The sequence below is a fragment of the Gadus chalcogrammus genome, chromosome 18 (assembly GCF_026213295.1).
Source record: "Gadus chalcogrammus isolate NIFS_2021 chromosome 18, NIFS_Gcha_1.0, whole genome shotgun sequence".
Taxonomy (NCBI): domain Eukaryota; kingdom Metazoa; phylum Chordata; class Actinopteri; order Gadiformes; family Gadidae; genus Gadus; species Gadus chalcogrammus.
In genome coordinates this window covers 9,912,467-9,928,469 of record NC_079429.1, presented here as the reverse complement: position 1 = coordinate 9,928,469, position 16,003 = coordinate 9,912,467, and the positions used below count along the sequence as shown (strand labels likewise).

Here is a 16,003-nt window from a genome sequence, read left to right as displayed (position 1 = left end):
CGCAGCAACGTCAATTTCTCGTCAGATCTTTATATTTACCCTAAGCGCCGCCGCAAACAAGAGGAATTTGGATGCGAGTCCGCAGCCAAGACTGGTGGGAGAGTGGTCTTAAGGGAATTTAGTGACCAGGAATCCTCGAAGGTCCAATTGCGAACTACTGCAGCTGCCATCTCTCTAAGTTAAGAAGTATTTTAACGTTCAGCCTGCAATAGTACCAGTAGTAGCCTACTCATTTACAGTTATCTCGGACGCGCGCGGACACCTCATTAATAAACAGCCATGTCCCGTCGCTTAGCAAACGGACACGCTTACCGGACTACTTTTACGGAGTGATAACAAAGACGTGAATCAGGCAATAAATCCACTTTCCTTGACAGCGATGAAGTTCGGTCTGCTTAAAAGTACAGACGGAGCTCAGTTGCGAACTACTGCGGCTGCTCTAAGTTAAACCCCAATCTATGCGGAATAAGTGTATACATGGCGATTTAAAACGGACTACACCACCTGTTCTATGCGGCATAGAATCCATGCCGCACAGATAATTGTATTCCGAATGAGGCGTATACATGACCATTTTCTATGCCGCATAGAAATCTATGCGGCATAGATGTGTCCATGTAAACGCGGCTAGTGTTACCCCTTATGTTTTTTTTCATGACGAACAATAAAAAACGACAGTTCTTGGTCGTCATGTTTTTTTTCATGACGACCAATAAAAAATGACAGTGTTACCCCTTATGTTTTTTTTCATGATGACCAAAGAAAAACAACAGTGTTACCCCTTATGTTTTTTTTCATGACGACCAATAAAAAACATGTTTTTTTTCATGACGACAAAAGAAAAACAACAGTGTTACCCCTTATGTTTTTTTTCATGACGACCAATAAAAAACGACAGTGTTACTCCTTATGTTTTTTTTCATGACGACCAAAAAAAACAACTTTTTTTTTTCATGACGACCAATAAAAAACGACAGTGTTACCCCTTATGTTTTTTTTATGACGACCAATAAAAAACGACAGTGTTACCCCTTATGGTTTTTTTCATGACGACCAATAAAAAACGACAGTGTTACCCCTTATGTTTTTTTTCATGACGACCATAGAAAAACAACAGTGTTACCCCTTATGTTTTTTTTCATGACGACCAAAGAAAAACAACAGTGTTACCCCTTATGGTTTTTTTCATGACGACCAATAAAAAACGACAGTGTTACCCCTTATGTTTTTTTCATGACGACCAAAGAAAAACAACAGTGTTACCCCTTATGTTTTTTTTTTCATGACGACCAATAAAAAACAACATGTTTTTTTTCATGACGACCAATAAAAAACGACAGTGTTACCCCTTATGTTTTTTTTCATGACGACCAATAAAAAACGACAGTGTTACCCCTTATGTTTTTTTTCATGACGACCAAAGAAAAACAACAGTGTTACCCCTTATGTTTTTTTTCATGACGACCAATAAAAAACAACATGTTTTTTTTCATGACACCCAAAAAAAAAAAAAGTTATGGGTTTTTTCAACCCCTATGTTTTTTTTCTTGACGACCAATAAAAAACGACAGTGTTACCCCTTGTGTTTTTTTTCATGACGACCAAAGAAAAACAACAGTGTTACCCCGCATGTTTTATTTGATAAATATCAATAGCAATAGACATGTTGGCATTACGTTTCAAATGAAAGATATTGTGTTTTCCACAGAAATTGAGCCACGATCTCCAGTGGGTTAGGCAGAGTGCACTCCATTGCACCACTGAGGCGATGACAATACACAATAATTAAACATCAATAAAGAGGATATACATGACATTAAAATGTATGTGTGTATTTCTATTATTTCCCTTATGTTTTTTTTCATGACGACCAATAAAAAACGACAGTGTTACCCCTTATATTTTATTCGACAAAGACAACCGTGTTACCCTTTATGTTTTTTTTCATGACGACCAATAAAAAACAACAGTGTTACCCCTTATGTTTTTTTTCATGACGACCAATAAAAAACAACAGTGTTACCCCTTATGTTTTTTTCATGACGACCAATAAAAAACAACAGTGTTACCCCTTATGTTTTTTTTCGTGACGACCAATAAAAAACAACAGTTATGGGTTTTTTCAACCCTTATGTTTTTTCATGACGACCAATAAAAAACGACAGCGTTACCCCTTATGTTTTTTTTCATGACGACCAATAAAAAACGACAGTGTTACCCCTTATGTTTTTTTTCATGACGACCAATAAAAAACGACAGTGTTACCCCTTGTGTTTTTTTTCATGACGGCCGATAAAAAAGCGACATTTACCCCTCATGTTTTTTTCATGTTGACCAATAAATAGCGACTGTGGTACCCCAGATCCGAACCTTCGCTGTTTAGAGTGTTTAACCTCCGATCTTAACAAAGCACCATCAAGACACCTGAAAATGTCATCACAAAGGTTATACTTGACTCTATAATTCGCATGAAATAGAGATAAGAGTCTTCCATCAGAGGACATCAACCAGACTTGAACCCCGGTCTACAGGAGGTTAGCTCACAGCTCTCTCCACCTCCCACTGAGCTATGTAATTTAAAAATGTCTGTGGTTATATATGACATGATAGTGTTTTCTTGCCCGTGTGGGGGCATGGGTAAAGGGGGGTGTCACAAATATTTGGCCTGTTAAGCCCTTTGAGACTGTAATGGTGATTAAGGGCTATACAAATAAAATTGAATTGAATTGAATTGAATTGATAGCATTACGTTTAAAATGAAAGATAATGTGTTTTCCACAGAAATTGAGCCGCGGTCTCCAGTGGGTTAGGCATAATTTCCACATTGTTTACTTGCTAACGTTTGTGAATAACAGTTGCTAGTTGGCAGAACTCTTTTTACACACCAGTAGAGTGTTTATCAGAGCGGAGCCCTGAATGTGACGTCATCCGTCATCTCGTCTCTGTAAAATGGATGTTGCGCAGCATTTATTATGACGTCATTATATAGACTCTCTCTCAGCACCCCCCACTCGGACTGACTTCCCGCGTCCCTGTCGCTATGTTCAATGAGCATTTTAATGAGCGAGCACAAGTCCATCGATACAACTGCTCGAATCTCCTGCTACAAGTCTCAGCTGTTGTTTTTCTTGCGGATACTTTTGCAACAGTCTATGTGGTACAAGTGTAGCAAAAGTGATTCGTATCCGTATGAAGCAGAGCTTCCGTGGGGGGGACAAAATTGCAGCATTAACTAATGAAAGTCGCCGGCAGGGGGTGCATTATTCAAACTACACTGGGACCATCCAAGCAAACTCTTACTTTCTGGAGTCTTGAAAGTAGACAAGAGGGCATCCTACAACGGATTTGGGTATCTTACATTATGTCAAATTAAATTACTTAGTTCAACTGAACTCCCCCCAATTATTGCAATAACATGCCGCAAGTGTCCTTCAATGTATTTTAATGGTCTGCTTGGATGGTCCCAGTGTAGTTTTCCTGTGTGTGTGTGTGTGTGTGTGTGTGTGTGTGTGTGTGTGTGTGTGTGTGTGTGTGTGTGTGTGTGTGTGTGTGTGTGTGTGTGGGTGCGTGTGGGTGTGGGTGTGTGTGTTTGTGTGTGTGTGTGTGTGTGTGTGTGTGTGTGTGTGTGTGTGTGTGTGTGTGTGTGTGTGTGTGTGCGTGTGTGTTATCACACGGTGCATTCCCTGGTGATGGTGGCGGATGACGACAGCCAGGACAACGCCAGGTTCATCACGGCCATATATGACCACATCCAGCCACCGCCAAGGTCAACTCGGACTGGTTGGGGGCCGTGAAAAATTATCAATTAAATCAACAAACAAAATATGTGTAATCCGGGGTATATAAAGACTGGGACCAGAAAATAATTACTTCCCCTCCATTGAAACCCATTCATATTTTATGACCTCAGAGGTCCCATGGGGGTCTACCAGAAGGGGCGGACTTATGAGCTCTATTTTGCTGCTGATAATCTCTTAGCCATGGTATGTATTGAAAACAGCTCCCTAATATAATAATATTCTAATATATAGTATATTATAATTCTATATTTTTCTAATATTACATTTTGAAGTTAACTTCATTCAAAATTGAAAGAGTGGTAAATCTTTAATAGGTCCATGGTATTGTCACGTTATTTGTCCAAACAGGTTGTTTATCATCTATGATAGAATTAATTAACTTTTAATTCTGAAACAAAAACAGAACTACACGAGCACAATGTAAAAAGTACATTGCCCTTTGGCTGCTGCTGATAGGCTGTGCAGGAGCTGTATAGTTACAGATCCCCACCAGTCAAATTAATGTGTTAAAGTTGTCCAGCTGTCTCTTCAGTCTGCTGGGATTTGAGCAAGAAAGGGGAGGATACATCTAGTGCTGTGACCCAGATCTTTTGAGGAAAAACTGCCGATCAAACATCCAGCAGACAGAGATTTGTGGGGACATTCAGGTTACATCAGTTATACAGTTCTTTGCAAAGTGGCTTTTGAATGCCATTTAACAGCCACTGTGGTTAACAGAAGGTAACATTGCATTTTGAGCATATAAAGCAGATATAATTTCCTTGTTCTCTTTACGATGATTTGAAATCCCAGAAAGGTCATACTTCAATGATTCAACTTTCATAATAGACAGAGCAGTAAAAGATTTTTTGATTATGATTTAAATGTATAGTGAATGACAACCCCAGCGACCAGGCATTCTTGTTATGCTTCATTCTCCAGCTGTTGTTCTTTTGATGATCTCTGACGGAACAGCCACAGGACATTTCGGATTCTTCTGCCTAGGTAGGGTCAAATAGAGTCAGAGGATTATTATTTAATATTGTAGTGGTTAGGAGGTTGGACTCCGAACTGAAAGGTTTTTAGTTCAAACTGCAATGTACACCATCTATACAGTAAATACGCTCCATGCATTGGTTACACTTTACCTTACAGGGTCCCGTATCGGTTTAACAGTTTAGGCAAGAAAGTTCATTGTAATAAGCACTGTAACTGTACTTAATATGTAATAATGTTATGGAACCTCATTAATTACACATTAATTACACAAAATAAGTTAAATAAAATTAATCCAGAGTACAAGATATAAATGAATGTTTCAAAAAGAGCTTTTAGCAACTTAGCATAGCATAGCGTAATTTAGCATAGCATAGCATAATTTAAGCATAGCGTAGCGTTTCCAGTACTGGCCTCACATCAAGCCAGCACCTACCCTCAACCCCTCCTCCCACCACAAAATTAGACACCCCTTAAATAAGCAATCAAGGCCAGTTAGCCCATACCACTTACATGGGGGAACATTTCCTGGCCAAGGCTAGATGGAATGAAATACTGCTCCCTACTGTGGCGGATGTACAATTCCAACAATCAGTTTCCTGATAATCGAGAGACAGTGAGAAGGGGGGGGGGGGGGGGGGGGGGGGTCGCCTTCTCACAGCTTCTGCAGTTATAACATAACAACTAAACAGGGTTACATGTTGTTACATTGCTTATAAAAATTTGCAAATGTTACCCAGTCCTCTTACTTTTGTCCATGGGAGCTGGTGGTGCTGTTGGTGTTTTCGGTGTAGACATGGGCTCCTCCCTAATGTTCCCAAGATTGACCCTCCATTCGCTCCAGTCCACCTCCTCCACTCTTTAGACACCATAATGGAAAAATAATCACTAGGTCTCTAATCTATTGGTAATGTATGTCCAAATCAGGGGTCACTGGTTCCTAAACTATTTTGAGTTAAAGTCATACCATGATCCTAATAATAAATTCTAAGCAGAAGCTGCTTTGTTGTGGGGAAGGGTTATGGAAAGATATTACACACATTATTACAATATATATTATTATCTCAAAATTTCACACTGTAAAAAGCCATCAGATGGAGGCCTTTACTGTATCTATGGAAATGGCTCACAAACTTTTTCATCGATAATGAACTAACAAAAGCATATCATGAATAGTACAAAAAACGTTCAGTATTGTATTGTGTTGTTCACTGGAGCCACTCAAAGTATTGTTGGGAATATCAAATCCAGTAACATTTCAATGCAAACCTATAGCATAGCCTGTAACCGTAATTAAGAAGTTAGACCCTAATTATCAAGAAAGAAACCCGGAGAAGGAACACAGAAGAGGGATCCGTCCTTCCAGGGATGTGTGTGTGGGCCACAGGACCTCACCTGAAGCACCAGCGCCGGCCCTGTTCGTTGGCCATGCCGCCCCCAGACAGGTCCTTCTCCACCCCGGACCGTAGCCTGCTCCTCACACACCGAGGGAGGCCCCACTCCAGGTCCAGCGTGGTGATGGCTCTCTGGTCTCACACACACACACACACACACACACACACACACACACACAGGACAGCACACACACACACACACATATATACACATAGGGAAAGCATGCACGGAACAGATGCATACACACACAAACAGACAGACACACAATCTTGCACGTGTGTGCACACACACAAACAAACATGAACACACGTATATAAGGATTACAAGGATGACTTGCACTCGGGCGTCTGAGAGACAGTAAGTTTGCAGGTTTGGTGGACAAATCTGTCCGCCATTGGCTGGTGGAATGTGTTCATTTTGGACTCTGTGTGTATGTGGGGGGATGCTCCCCCATCACGGTCTCTCCCCCCATACCTGTAGCTTCCAGATGCGGGTGCTCTCCTTGGCGGTCTCCTCCACCGTGTGACTCATCAGGGCGATGAGCATGTTGAAGAGCAGGACGTAGGTGAGCACAATGTAGCCAATCAGCAACAGGTACAGCAACTCCTCGTACTTATAGCTGGAGCAGTAATTGGAAACAGGCTGGTTATAAGAGTTACTGTGTGGGGGTTCTCTATAGGCTGTTGCTTCTCCCAAAGTTGGATCCAGCAGCAGTGGAGCCACTCAGGCACTATGTGGTTTTATTAAAACATGTTCAACCACACTTTGCACTATAGCACCTCCCGCTTTTCCTGCATGAAATGCATTTTCTAGTTCCTATTATTATTATTATATATCCATATCAACTTGACTAAACATAAGACTTTAAACCATGATACTCCATGCTGTATTGAATCATGCACACATGAATACCCCTTGCTGAAACTAAGGTCTCCCATCCCGATGGTGAGCTTGAAGAGCTCCAGGGCGGTGTAGGTGATGTCCCTGAAGTCCGGCCCCTTGCAGTCCGCCTCCACAGTGCAGGACGGAGGCTCCGACTCCTCCCCCATCCACTGGGGCTGGTCTGTGAGCATGGTGACTATGGCTGGGGAGGGACAGGGGCAGAGGAGGGGAGCATCCATCACATCAGGGCAGCTGCTGCACAGGCTCTGAACTCACCTGTGTGTTTTGGTGGGTTTTAGCTTGTTGGGATTAGTGTCACGAATGTGAGATGTTCTGTGTCTGCATCGGCTACCTGGTTGGATTTTCCAGTGGAAGCGCTGAGGTGCCTTCTTTCCTAACCTTGGGTTAAATCATTGTTGATGCAGAGACAGTCGTAGCTGCACTATATGCAAGTTGGCATCCCTGTACGTTGAATTATTAAAGATGTTTCCAGAAGATGATTGTCATATTAAGCAGCCAATTCCTCACTCTGATACTATCAGCATTGATCCATATATATATATATTTAGATTCACATTTTTGCCATATTTGTTTTAATATACTTGGAGAAATAAGGGAAACTGAAAATGAGATGAAATGTATATGTGAATGGTAAACTGAAGGTAATGCAGAGAATACCAGCAGCAGTACTAAAATAACCATAATCATATAAATCAGTGCATCGACAATCATATGCATATACTATGTGTCTTAATTGTATTTCCTTTGTGGCGGTTACAACCAGCCAGGGGCACCTGCGGAGAAGCCAGAGAGGAAGACGACGTAGATGAGGAAGAAGGGGATGATGTCACCAGTGAGGACCTCGTGGAGAAGACAGAGAGAAGGTATGAGGTTTGACATGACAGAAACCATGGCAACCAATGAGACCTGCACCAGGCTTTCTTCTTTGAAACCTTTTTCATTTAAGATGATTTTTTGCTTTTATGAGCTGCCTAACGTTTTTAATAACACACTCAGCTGTGGTGCTTTGTTCGGCAGACACTCTTAGTAAAAGCTTGCCTTCTCCTTGTGTGCCTGATTTATTCACAGTGGATTGTTAAGTGCCCGGAATCACTAATGCCCCAACGTTCAACTAATCTTGTAATATGATTCAGTGGTTGGAGTCATAGCTCTCGGGGACCAAATCTAACACACACTACAATATGATGCAATGTTTTATTTTGTTCTAAAGATAATTATTCCAAAAGGGATTTTTATCATGTGTACATCATAAAGATACTCTATGCCTGTTTTTTTTTAGCTGGGGCTCAATTATAAACATTGTTAACAATCAAGCAATGTCTTTTTGCCTTTCACCCAAACACCCACATGTACACAGTGATGTTTTGTGAACCATATACCAGAAACCAGAACATGTGGGTGCCATTAACCCAAACACCCAAACACATGTACACAGGGATGTATTGTGAACTATGAGAGCCTAAACCAGCCTAACTGCTTCCCCTCTCGTAGCAGTAGTGGCAGGTATTGGCTATGTTTGCATCATGGCACATACACCCCTATATATGTTCGTCATCCTCCTATCCAGGGAGTACCTTCTGTATCATCACGCTGTAGACGCCTATGCGTTCTAGGCCCCTGGTGAAGTAGAGAAGGTTGACCCAGCCCAACACCATGCTGAGGATCATGAAGCCCAGATACTCTGAGCGGCTGACCAGGTACAGAGCCGCAGACACCAGGAACAGCAAGCCCTGAGTGGAGCTGGAGCCACAACACAGGAACACACATGCACGCATGCACACACATAGACACACAAACACACATGCACCCATGCATACACACGCACGCACGCAAGCACGCACGCATGCATGTATGCACATTATTGTCATTAGGAATCTTCATAAATTCGTTATTAATTCATAATTTTAGCATTTGTTTAAATGTCCCCAAAGAGTGTTGAGTGTTCATCTAAAGTGCTCGAGTTTTGTCCTTTGAAAAGTTTTGTACCATTGCAATAATTTAACTGTATTACCGTTATATTGCCATGTCAACAAAAATAGGAATGAACTTACAACAAGACATCATAGTAGCCATCTATCAGGAATGTGTTTAGTTTTGGGCGCTTTCTCATCAAGTCCACGATCTATGAATAGAAAACCAAAAACCTGTTCACATTTTATAAGATTTATAAGCTTAAAAGAAACAGATGCTTAGCAGAGGCACTCATCCAAAGATAATTAATATACAGTTCACTATGGAGCAGGTAGAGTTGATGCATCGCATTGGTGCCTACATGTATCATGCAGACATCGGCCCCAGTTCCTTTTGTCTGGGAGTCAAACTAGCCACTACAATTGACTTTCCTAACCCTTCGCCTGAATATTCGTTCGAAATCAGAATCAAATCATTCCTTTACTTACCCCTCGGAGGAAGAAGTAAATAGATGCTATGACTGTAATCAGACGAACGACAATGTACATGTATCCTCTGGCGGTCTTCACTGATTGGAATGGATGCTGTAGGCCAGAGAGTATCCACATAGGCTTTAACAGGTATTCAACTATTCATGAATCATTCCCTTTTTCAATTTTCCTGTTCCTCTTCTTTAAGCTTGTAAATGTGTTTCCATTTATATGCAAACTTTGTTTTACTTTTAAGGCAATTTAAAAAAATATATATATATAAAATATATTCACAATCATAACAGCAAATAGGATTGTTATTCAGAATAGTTATTTAACACTGTGAATAAATAATGTATTTTTGTATTATTGTAAAGGAACCCATCGTTATCTGAAAAAAAATTGAAGGTGATATGACCTTTACACAGCACTCGATTTAGCCACCATGGAACTACAAACAATTCACCAATGGACTCCAATTTCTGAGACTAATATGGCTGCCAGATTATAAGGACCCTAGGAACATAGTTCCGATCCTCACCATGTCTTTCTTGTTGTAGGCGATGGTGGTGAAGGCCCCGAGGTAGAGCAGGTAGACCAGGAAGTGGAGCAGGAAGAGACGGCCGGCGAATTGGTTCCACTTCTCGTTCAGCAGGCCACACAGAGGCTCCACCTGCAGCAGGTCCAGACGCCTCTGCAGAACACACACACGGACGCAGGCACACACACACACAGACATACATGCACAGAACAGAAACCCATGCACGCACAAACACATGCGCACACACATTTTATTCATCCACCTGCTCAACTGCACCAATCGTTAACATGATCCAACAATATGGACCTTTTGAAGAAATAATCTCTAGGATCTGTAGGCTACCTGTGGACCTGTGAAGCCCTTTGATAAAGGTCCACCTAGACATTTGATCTAGCAGTAGTAGAAGTAGTCATATTGTCAAGCAGCTCATCAAGAGAGACCTTTCAACTCACGGGGTTGTCGCTGCCATAGACCACCAGTTCCAGGATGGACCTGTCGTCATCGTAGGTGTCCAGGGAGTCCAGATCGTACAGGGAGCAGCTGATGGGTCCATACGCCCACTCTGTGAACTTGCGGGACAGGTGCTTTGTGTCCTTGTTCTTGAACTCCCTTTGGAGGAGGTGCTTGAACAGCTGTGTTGGACAGAGAGGGAGGTTGTGAGGGTGTGCCAGGGAACCAGAGCAGACGACGTTCCCGCTTTGATTTTTTGCCGTTGTTCTATCTCTGCCACGTTCGCCGGCACATGTTTTAACCATCGCAAACGAGGGATCCCTCTTCTTTGTTCCTAAACAAGGAACTCTTTCAGAGTCATTCAGCTGTCAAGGCGTTGCTGATCCTGTGTCACCTTGTCACAATCCCCCCCCCCCCCCCCCTGCATCAAAAGAGAGCAACGTTAGCTAGCAAGCTTTACCTCCACCTTGCCCGTCTTGGCGGCCAGCTTCAGGGGGGTCAGCCCCTCCTTGTTCTGTATGGACTCCAACCTCCAGTCCGTGTTGACCTTGGCGGTGGCGAGCAGGATGTGGTCATACATGGCCGTGATGAACCTGGTGTTGTGATGGCTGTCGTCATCCGCCACCATCACCAGGGCGTGCAGCACCGTGTTGCCATGGGAGTCCTGCTCCACGACGCTGGCCGACGCGCCAAGAAGGAAGTCCACCAGCTCAGGTTGGTTGGTGCAGGCAGCCAGGGACAGAGGCAGCTCCCCTGTAGGGGAGGCAGTCGCTGGCAACGTGCTGTTGTTGTTTTGATGCAGCCTCTTCTTGTGTCTTTAAAAGGCTGAGGAGACCCCCGTTTAAGTAGGATACCTGGAGATCCAGTAGATTTAAAAAGCTAATAGAAACCTGATTAAAACTACCTGGAAAAGTGTGTTAGGTGGGAGCAGCAGCCCCCATTGTGTTTTGTTTTGCTTCACTTCACCACTTTGGACCACTATTAAAATTTTAGCTAAAAACGACATAAAATGCACTTTGCAAAAACACTTTGTGAGACCCAAACAGAAGTGGAATCTACTGAAAAACCTTTAAGAGTAACAAAGGACTAAAAATTAACTAAGACTTAACGTATTGAAGATTGGTCATCATCATTCTCATCATTCTGGGGGCTTTAGGGACTAGATATACGTTATATGTTACTTCCCATGCAAAATGATGAATTCATTTTAGTTATTTGGCACTCTGTCCCAATTAGAAACTTGATCTTTCTGCATTGTCACTCCAATATTGATTATATGCTTCTCAGCCTCTCGGGTAAAAGCATCTGCTAGTCGGCTACATGAACAAACAAGGGTTTGTGAAATGTCCTGCCTCTCATTGTGTTGCGCTTTTTATCCACAATAAATACACAACAAAAGCCCAAATATTTCCCTCACTTTGGTCATGCAGAGATCTACCTTTAGCATTACACGACAATAATAACAATAGTTAACATCTTTAGGTGAATGCTGCAAGCAGCGCTCAACTATTGTTAGGCTTTATTCTTTCTTTCTTTCTTATTCTCTACAAACTTTGGGCACTACTCCTTCCAAAATGTTTCACCAGGAGTCTCCATTACTACATTACTTTTATAATGTTCATATTAGCTTGGAATCGCATGCTTTTTTCACACGGTTTTACCAAGTTTAAAACCGTAAATTGTATAATGGGAATCATGGTAGGACATCGAAGCCATCCGCCAATTCTCTGACACTTCAACTACTTCCGACTTCGCAACTTATATTTTTAACCGTTGAACTTTGTTCAAACATTTAAAAAATCAACACACTTTGATCTTCCAATATAACTAAACCGATATCATACTTTTTTTGGCAATCAACAGTTTAATTTCAAACCGCTTTGTATATTTTCAGTTGGTTTCGTTGACTTTAAAGCAAAAGCTTGAGAATTCACAAAAGTAGTAATGACAATCTAATCATGCTCTTACCAAAGTAGAAGCTGGGCTCAGAGCTGTCAGGCTGGAACAGTTTCCCGCAGGCTTTGGCGTAGAGGTCTGCTCCCTTCTCCACCAGCTTCTTCACATAATACGTGTTCCTTCTCTCGATGGCAATGTGGAGAGCCGTTTGACCTACGGGTGAGGTTTTAATGGAGTTCAAACCGTTTTTGAAGTACAAACTGTACAGTATAAGGACATATTTTTTTTGGACTTTTCAGCACATTTATTATAATTATTATACAAAAAATTTTAATCACTGAATCACTGACCAGCTTCATTAATAATTGTTCAAATGTGCATTTGCTTAATACATTTGGAGAAGAGGTAATTTATTTATCCCAGATGGAAATTTTTAATTTGATTTGAATCGCTTCACTTACTGACCACTTTATTCATATTAACTAATTCAGGGCTCAAAGGCAAACAGATTTTAGAGTTATGACTACCTTTATAGTAGGAGCTTGTGTAGGACAAATTTATCAGCTTCTTGATGTCTCCCATGTCCTCTGCAATGTTCAACAGGCAGTCCACTATCTCATTCTCGCCACTGCTCACGTTCAGCAGAGCCTTCATCAGGGTTGTCTTCCCATGGGACTGATCTGAGGATTCAAGGGAAGTATTTCACGGTACTTAAACTTTCTACACATTATAACTGAGATGTCACATCCATTACAGTTTGTTTGCCAGGGTCATAAAAAAAGTAATCATAAATTGTCTGCTATCATGGTGTGCCATATCAGGCCCTTGGAATGAATAGTTACTTACCAAACCTTGCCAAACTGATATTTTAGGGAACATTTCCCTCCATTACTTTTTAGATAAGATAATAAAATCAAGCCTGGCAACTAGAATTACCAATTAATTTACCTTGAATAATGAACATTGAATCTTGAAACCGTTTGACTGTTTATTTATTTTTTATATTACATAACCTAAATAAACAAATCAATGTATAGAATCAAACACTGAAACACCATCCACTGGAGTTTTCAATCTAGTGAACGAAAATTTGATCAAAAAAGGGTTATCTTTGGTCTACTTACACAGTGAGTGAGAGAGTGGTTTCATGGTCTTATGCAAGTAGTCCTTCAGTCCATGCAGCCTCTCAACATCACCGCTCGCTACAATTTCAAACAGTTTGTCGATGTCAAACCTTTCTTCGTCATTGGCACTATGGAAAATACAAACCAATTATCCATCAAACAATTATTATCGGATTGTTGTGGTTGTGTAGGCTTGTGCATTGTGTTCTTGTTTCTGCCTTGAAATGTTTTTGACTGTTTGTCCGTCATGTTTGTTGACAAATAGGTCATCAATTGTTTATTGTGGCTTCTACTTCCCCTTCTAGGAATGAATATTCTGTTTCAAATAAAATCAGAATGAATCCATGTATAAATTATCAACCACTCAATGTATCAATCAAGTTTTCAATCAACCCTCTCAGACAATGACACAATTAATCAATAGATGATTCCATCTATAATCGATCAGCCAAGCAATCAATTACGGTAAGTAATTAATTAATTCTTCTAAAATCAATCGACCCATCCATTATTCAATTCACCATCCAATCAATCAATTAATCAACCTTCTGTATTTCTGCTATTATCCGTCTACATGTATGTAACCTGTGTCTAATCCTCGTTAACAACTGAGCGAGTGCATTTGGTTCTGTGGTACTTACGGGATTGGCTCCAGCCTGAAGCGGCACACGGGGCTGTCGGGCGCCAGCTCCTCCTGGTTGTTAGAGTCCATGGGGGGCTTCTCGGTCCGCAGGCAGCCCATGGTCAGGACAGACAAGATCGAGGACGTCCTCTGCTTCTGCCACTGCTCCCTCAGCCGTGCCCTCTCCTCGGGCGGCCGGTCGTCCACCTCCATCAGCTGCGGGAACTTCTCCTTCTCCCCTGGGACCGGGAGACCGTCTTCCTCACTGCAGCTCTCCGGAGAGCTACACGGGTCCCCCGTGATCTCCTCCTCTGCAGCGGGCCCCACGAACCCCCACCTGGAGCCCGCAGCGGCCCTCTCCGGGGGGGCAGCACCCCCTGGGTCTGAGTCTGGGAGACGGAACTGCGGAGGAGCACCCCCGTCAGACCCCAGAAGGTTGTCGCTGGTACCTGATTGGTTCATTTTGTGTAATACTGGGGGGAAACCACACAGAAGACAAGAAGATGTTGTCTCACATGCCACACATCGTCTTTTGTGGTCGTTCCCACTGGATTGATGAAGTCTAAAAAGTCGTTGTGATACCGCCTGTATCCAGGATACAGCAGACAAACATGAGGAACAAGTTAGCCTTTTGTAAATAAATGGGATGAATCTTATATGAATACTGCTAATAATTATAACGTTAATAACAATAATGCTTTATTAATAATCAAAGAGAGTATGATCAGAAGATATTTGGAGTTTTGAGAACTACAAAAAAAGTATAGATATGCAGTACAGTAACAGAACATTACTCATAATGTATGATAGCATATTAAATGTTCTTCTTACCTTTTTTTGTTTTTATCTTCTCAGAACTTCAACGCTGGGCTACATATCCATCCAATCATTCATTCTTACTCTGGTCTGACCGTGTGAACAGCATTGTGCCCTATCATCCTCTGTTAGTTTATTTATTTATTTGCGTTGTGACGGTGTGCGTTAAGGAGTGCGCCCATCAATCGTTGGTCCATTAAAGAGTATCTTGTGCTGCCGGTAAGAAGGAGAGGAATAGGAGGAAGAGGAAAGCCAGCATGGCATGTGTGTGTTTGTGAGTGTTTGTTCTGCCAGTGTGTGTGTTGTTTGTCCAATGTGTGTGTGTGTGTGTGTGTGTGGCCAGTGTGTGTGCATGTGTCTGTGTGAGTCCCTGCGCCCAGTGTGTGTTTGTGTCTGTGTGTATGTGTCTGTGTGTGTGTGCCCAGTGTGTGTGTGGTGCTGGTGATGGTGGGAGTCTGACTCGTCAAGTCATTAGGGTAATGCACAGACCATTAAGGCGCTCTAATGGACAGCACACTAAGATACTGGGGCTCCACATCTAACCGCACCCGGAAACACACACAAGAACAAACACAGACACACACCCAATGTCTTGGAAAATCCTCACTTATTTATTTATTTCCTTATTGAGTGCTTGGCCATAGTGTGTTTGATGATTTAGTTTAGTGTTATGGAAGTGTGTGTGTGTGTGTGTGTGTGTGTGTGTGTGTGTGTGTGTGTGTGTGTGTGTGTGTGTGTGTGTGTGTGTGTGTGTGTGTGTGTGTGTGTGTGTGTGTGTGTGTGTGTGTGTGTGTGTGTACTGTTACTATAGAGTGCGGTTTCATCATTTTGCTTCTGCAAAAAGTGACGTTTGTAAGTATGTAATCAGCCAACAATTTCTGATTCAAACATGCGTGTCCACGCAACTATATGTGTGTGTTTGTGTGATTCTTAAAGCGGCCATGTTTGCACCTTTTCTAGAGGTTTTTTGTACTGACTTGAATAGCTTGTTAGTTATCATTTTCCTAATTCATAAGGCCTTCGAAATTTGGCAACAACAACGTCACTCCGATCAACCCTTTATATTCATCCAGTGGTTCCATGTTCAGATGCAGCCGTTT

At 41.9% G+C, this 16,003-nt stretch overlaps 1 protein-coding gene across 1 annotated transcript; it reads right to left on the bottom strand.

Moving 5' to 3' along the window:
• Positions 1-4,678: 4,678 nt before the first annotated feature.
• On the bottom strand, positions 4,679-15,012 carry LOC130371818 (transient receptor potential cation channel subfamily V member 1-like). The gene is made up of 17 exons (XM_056577684.1): positions 14,988-15,012; positions 14,107-14,560; positions 13,466-13,593; positions 12,869-13,021; positions 12,414-12,554; positions 10,906-11,198; positions 10,448-10,627; positions 9,996-10,148; positions 9,473-9,568; positions 9,125-9,195; positions 8,648-8,813; positions 7,847-7,913; positions 7,083-7,254; positions 6,645-6,789; positions 6,171-6,301; positions 5,525-5,634; positions 4,679-4,780 (listed from the first exon to the last, which is right to left on the bottom strand). The coding sequence occupies exons 1-17, from the start codon at positions 15,010-15,012 to the stop codon at positions 4,704-4,706; spliced, it is 2,562 nt and encodes an 853-aa protein (XP_056433659.1). The 3' UTR covers positions 4,679-4,703.
• Positions 15,013-16,003: the final 991 nt, after the last annotated feature.

What these genes read in the sequence shown, in the direction of transcription:
- LOC130371818 (XM_056577684.1), bottom strand. Translation starts at nt 15,012, where the DNA reads ATGCTGTTCACACGGTCAGACCAGA. An exon ending in CACAAGCTCCTACTATAAAG is followed by an intron (nt 12,555 to 12,868) that starts GTAGTCATAACT and finishes CCTCACCCGTAG; the next exon opens with GTCAAACGGCTCTCCACATT. An exon ending in TGAGCCCAGCTTCTACTTTG is followed by an intron (nt 11,199 to 12,413) that starts GTAAGAGCATGA and finishes CCTCCCCTACAG; the next exon opens with GGGAGCTGCCTCTGTCCCTG.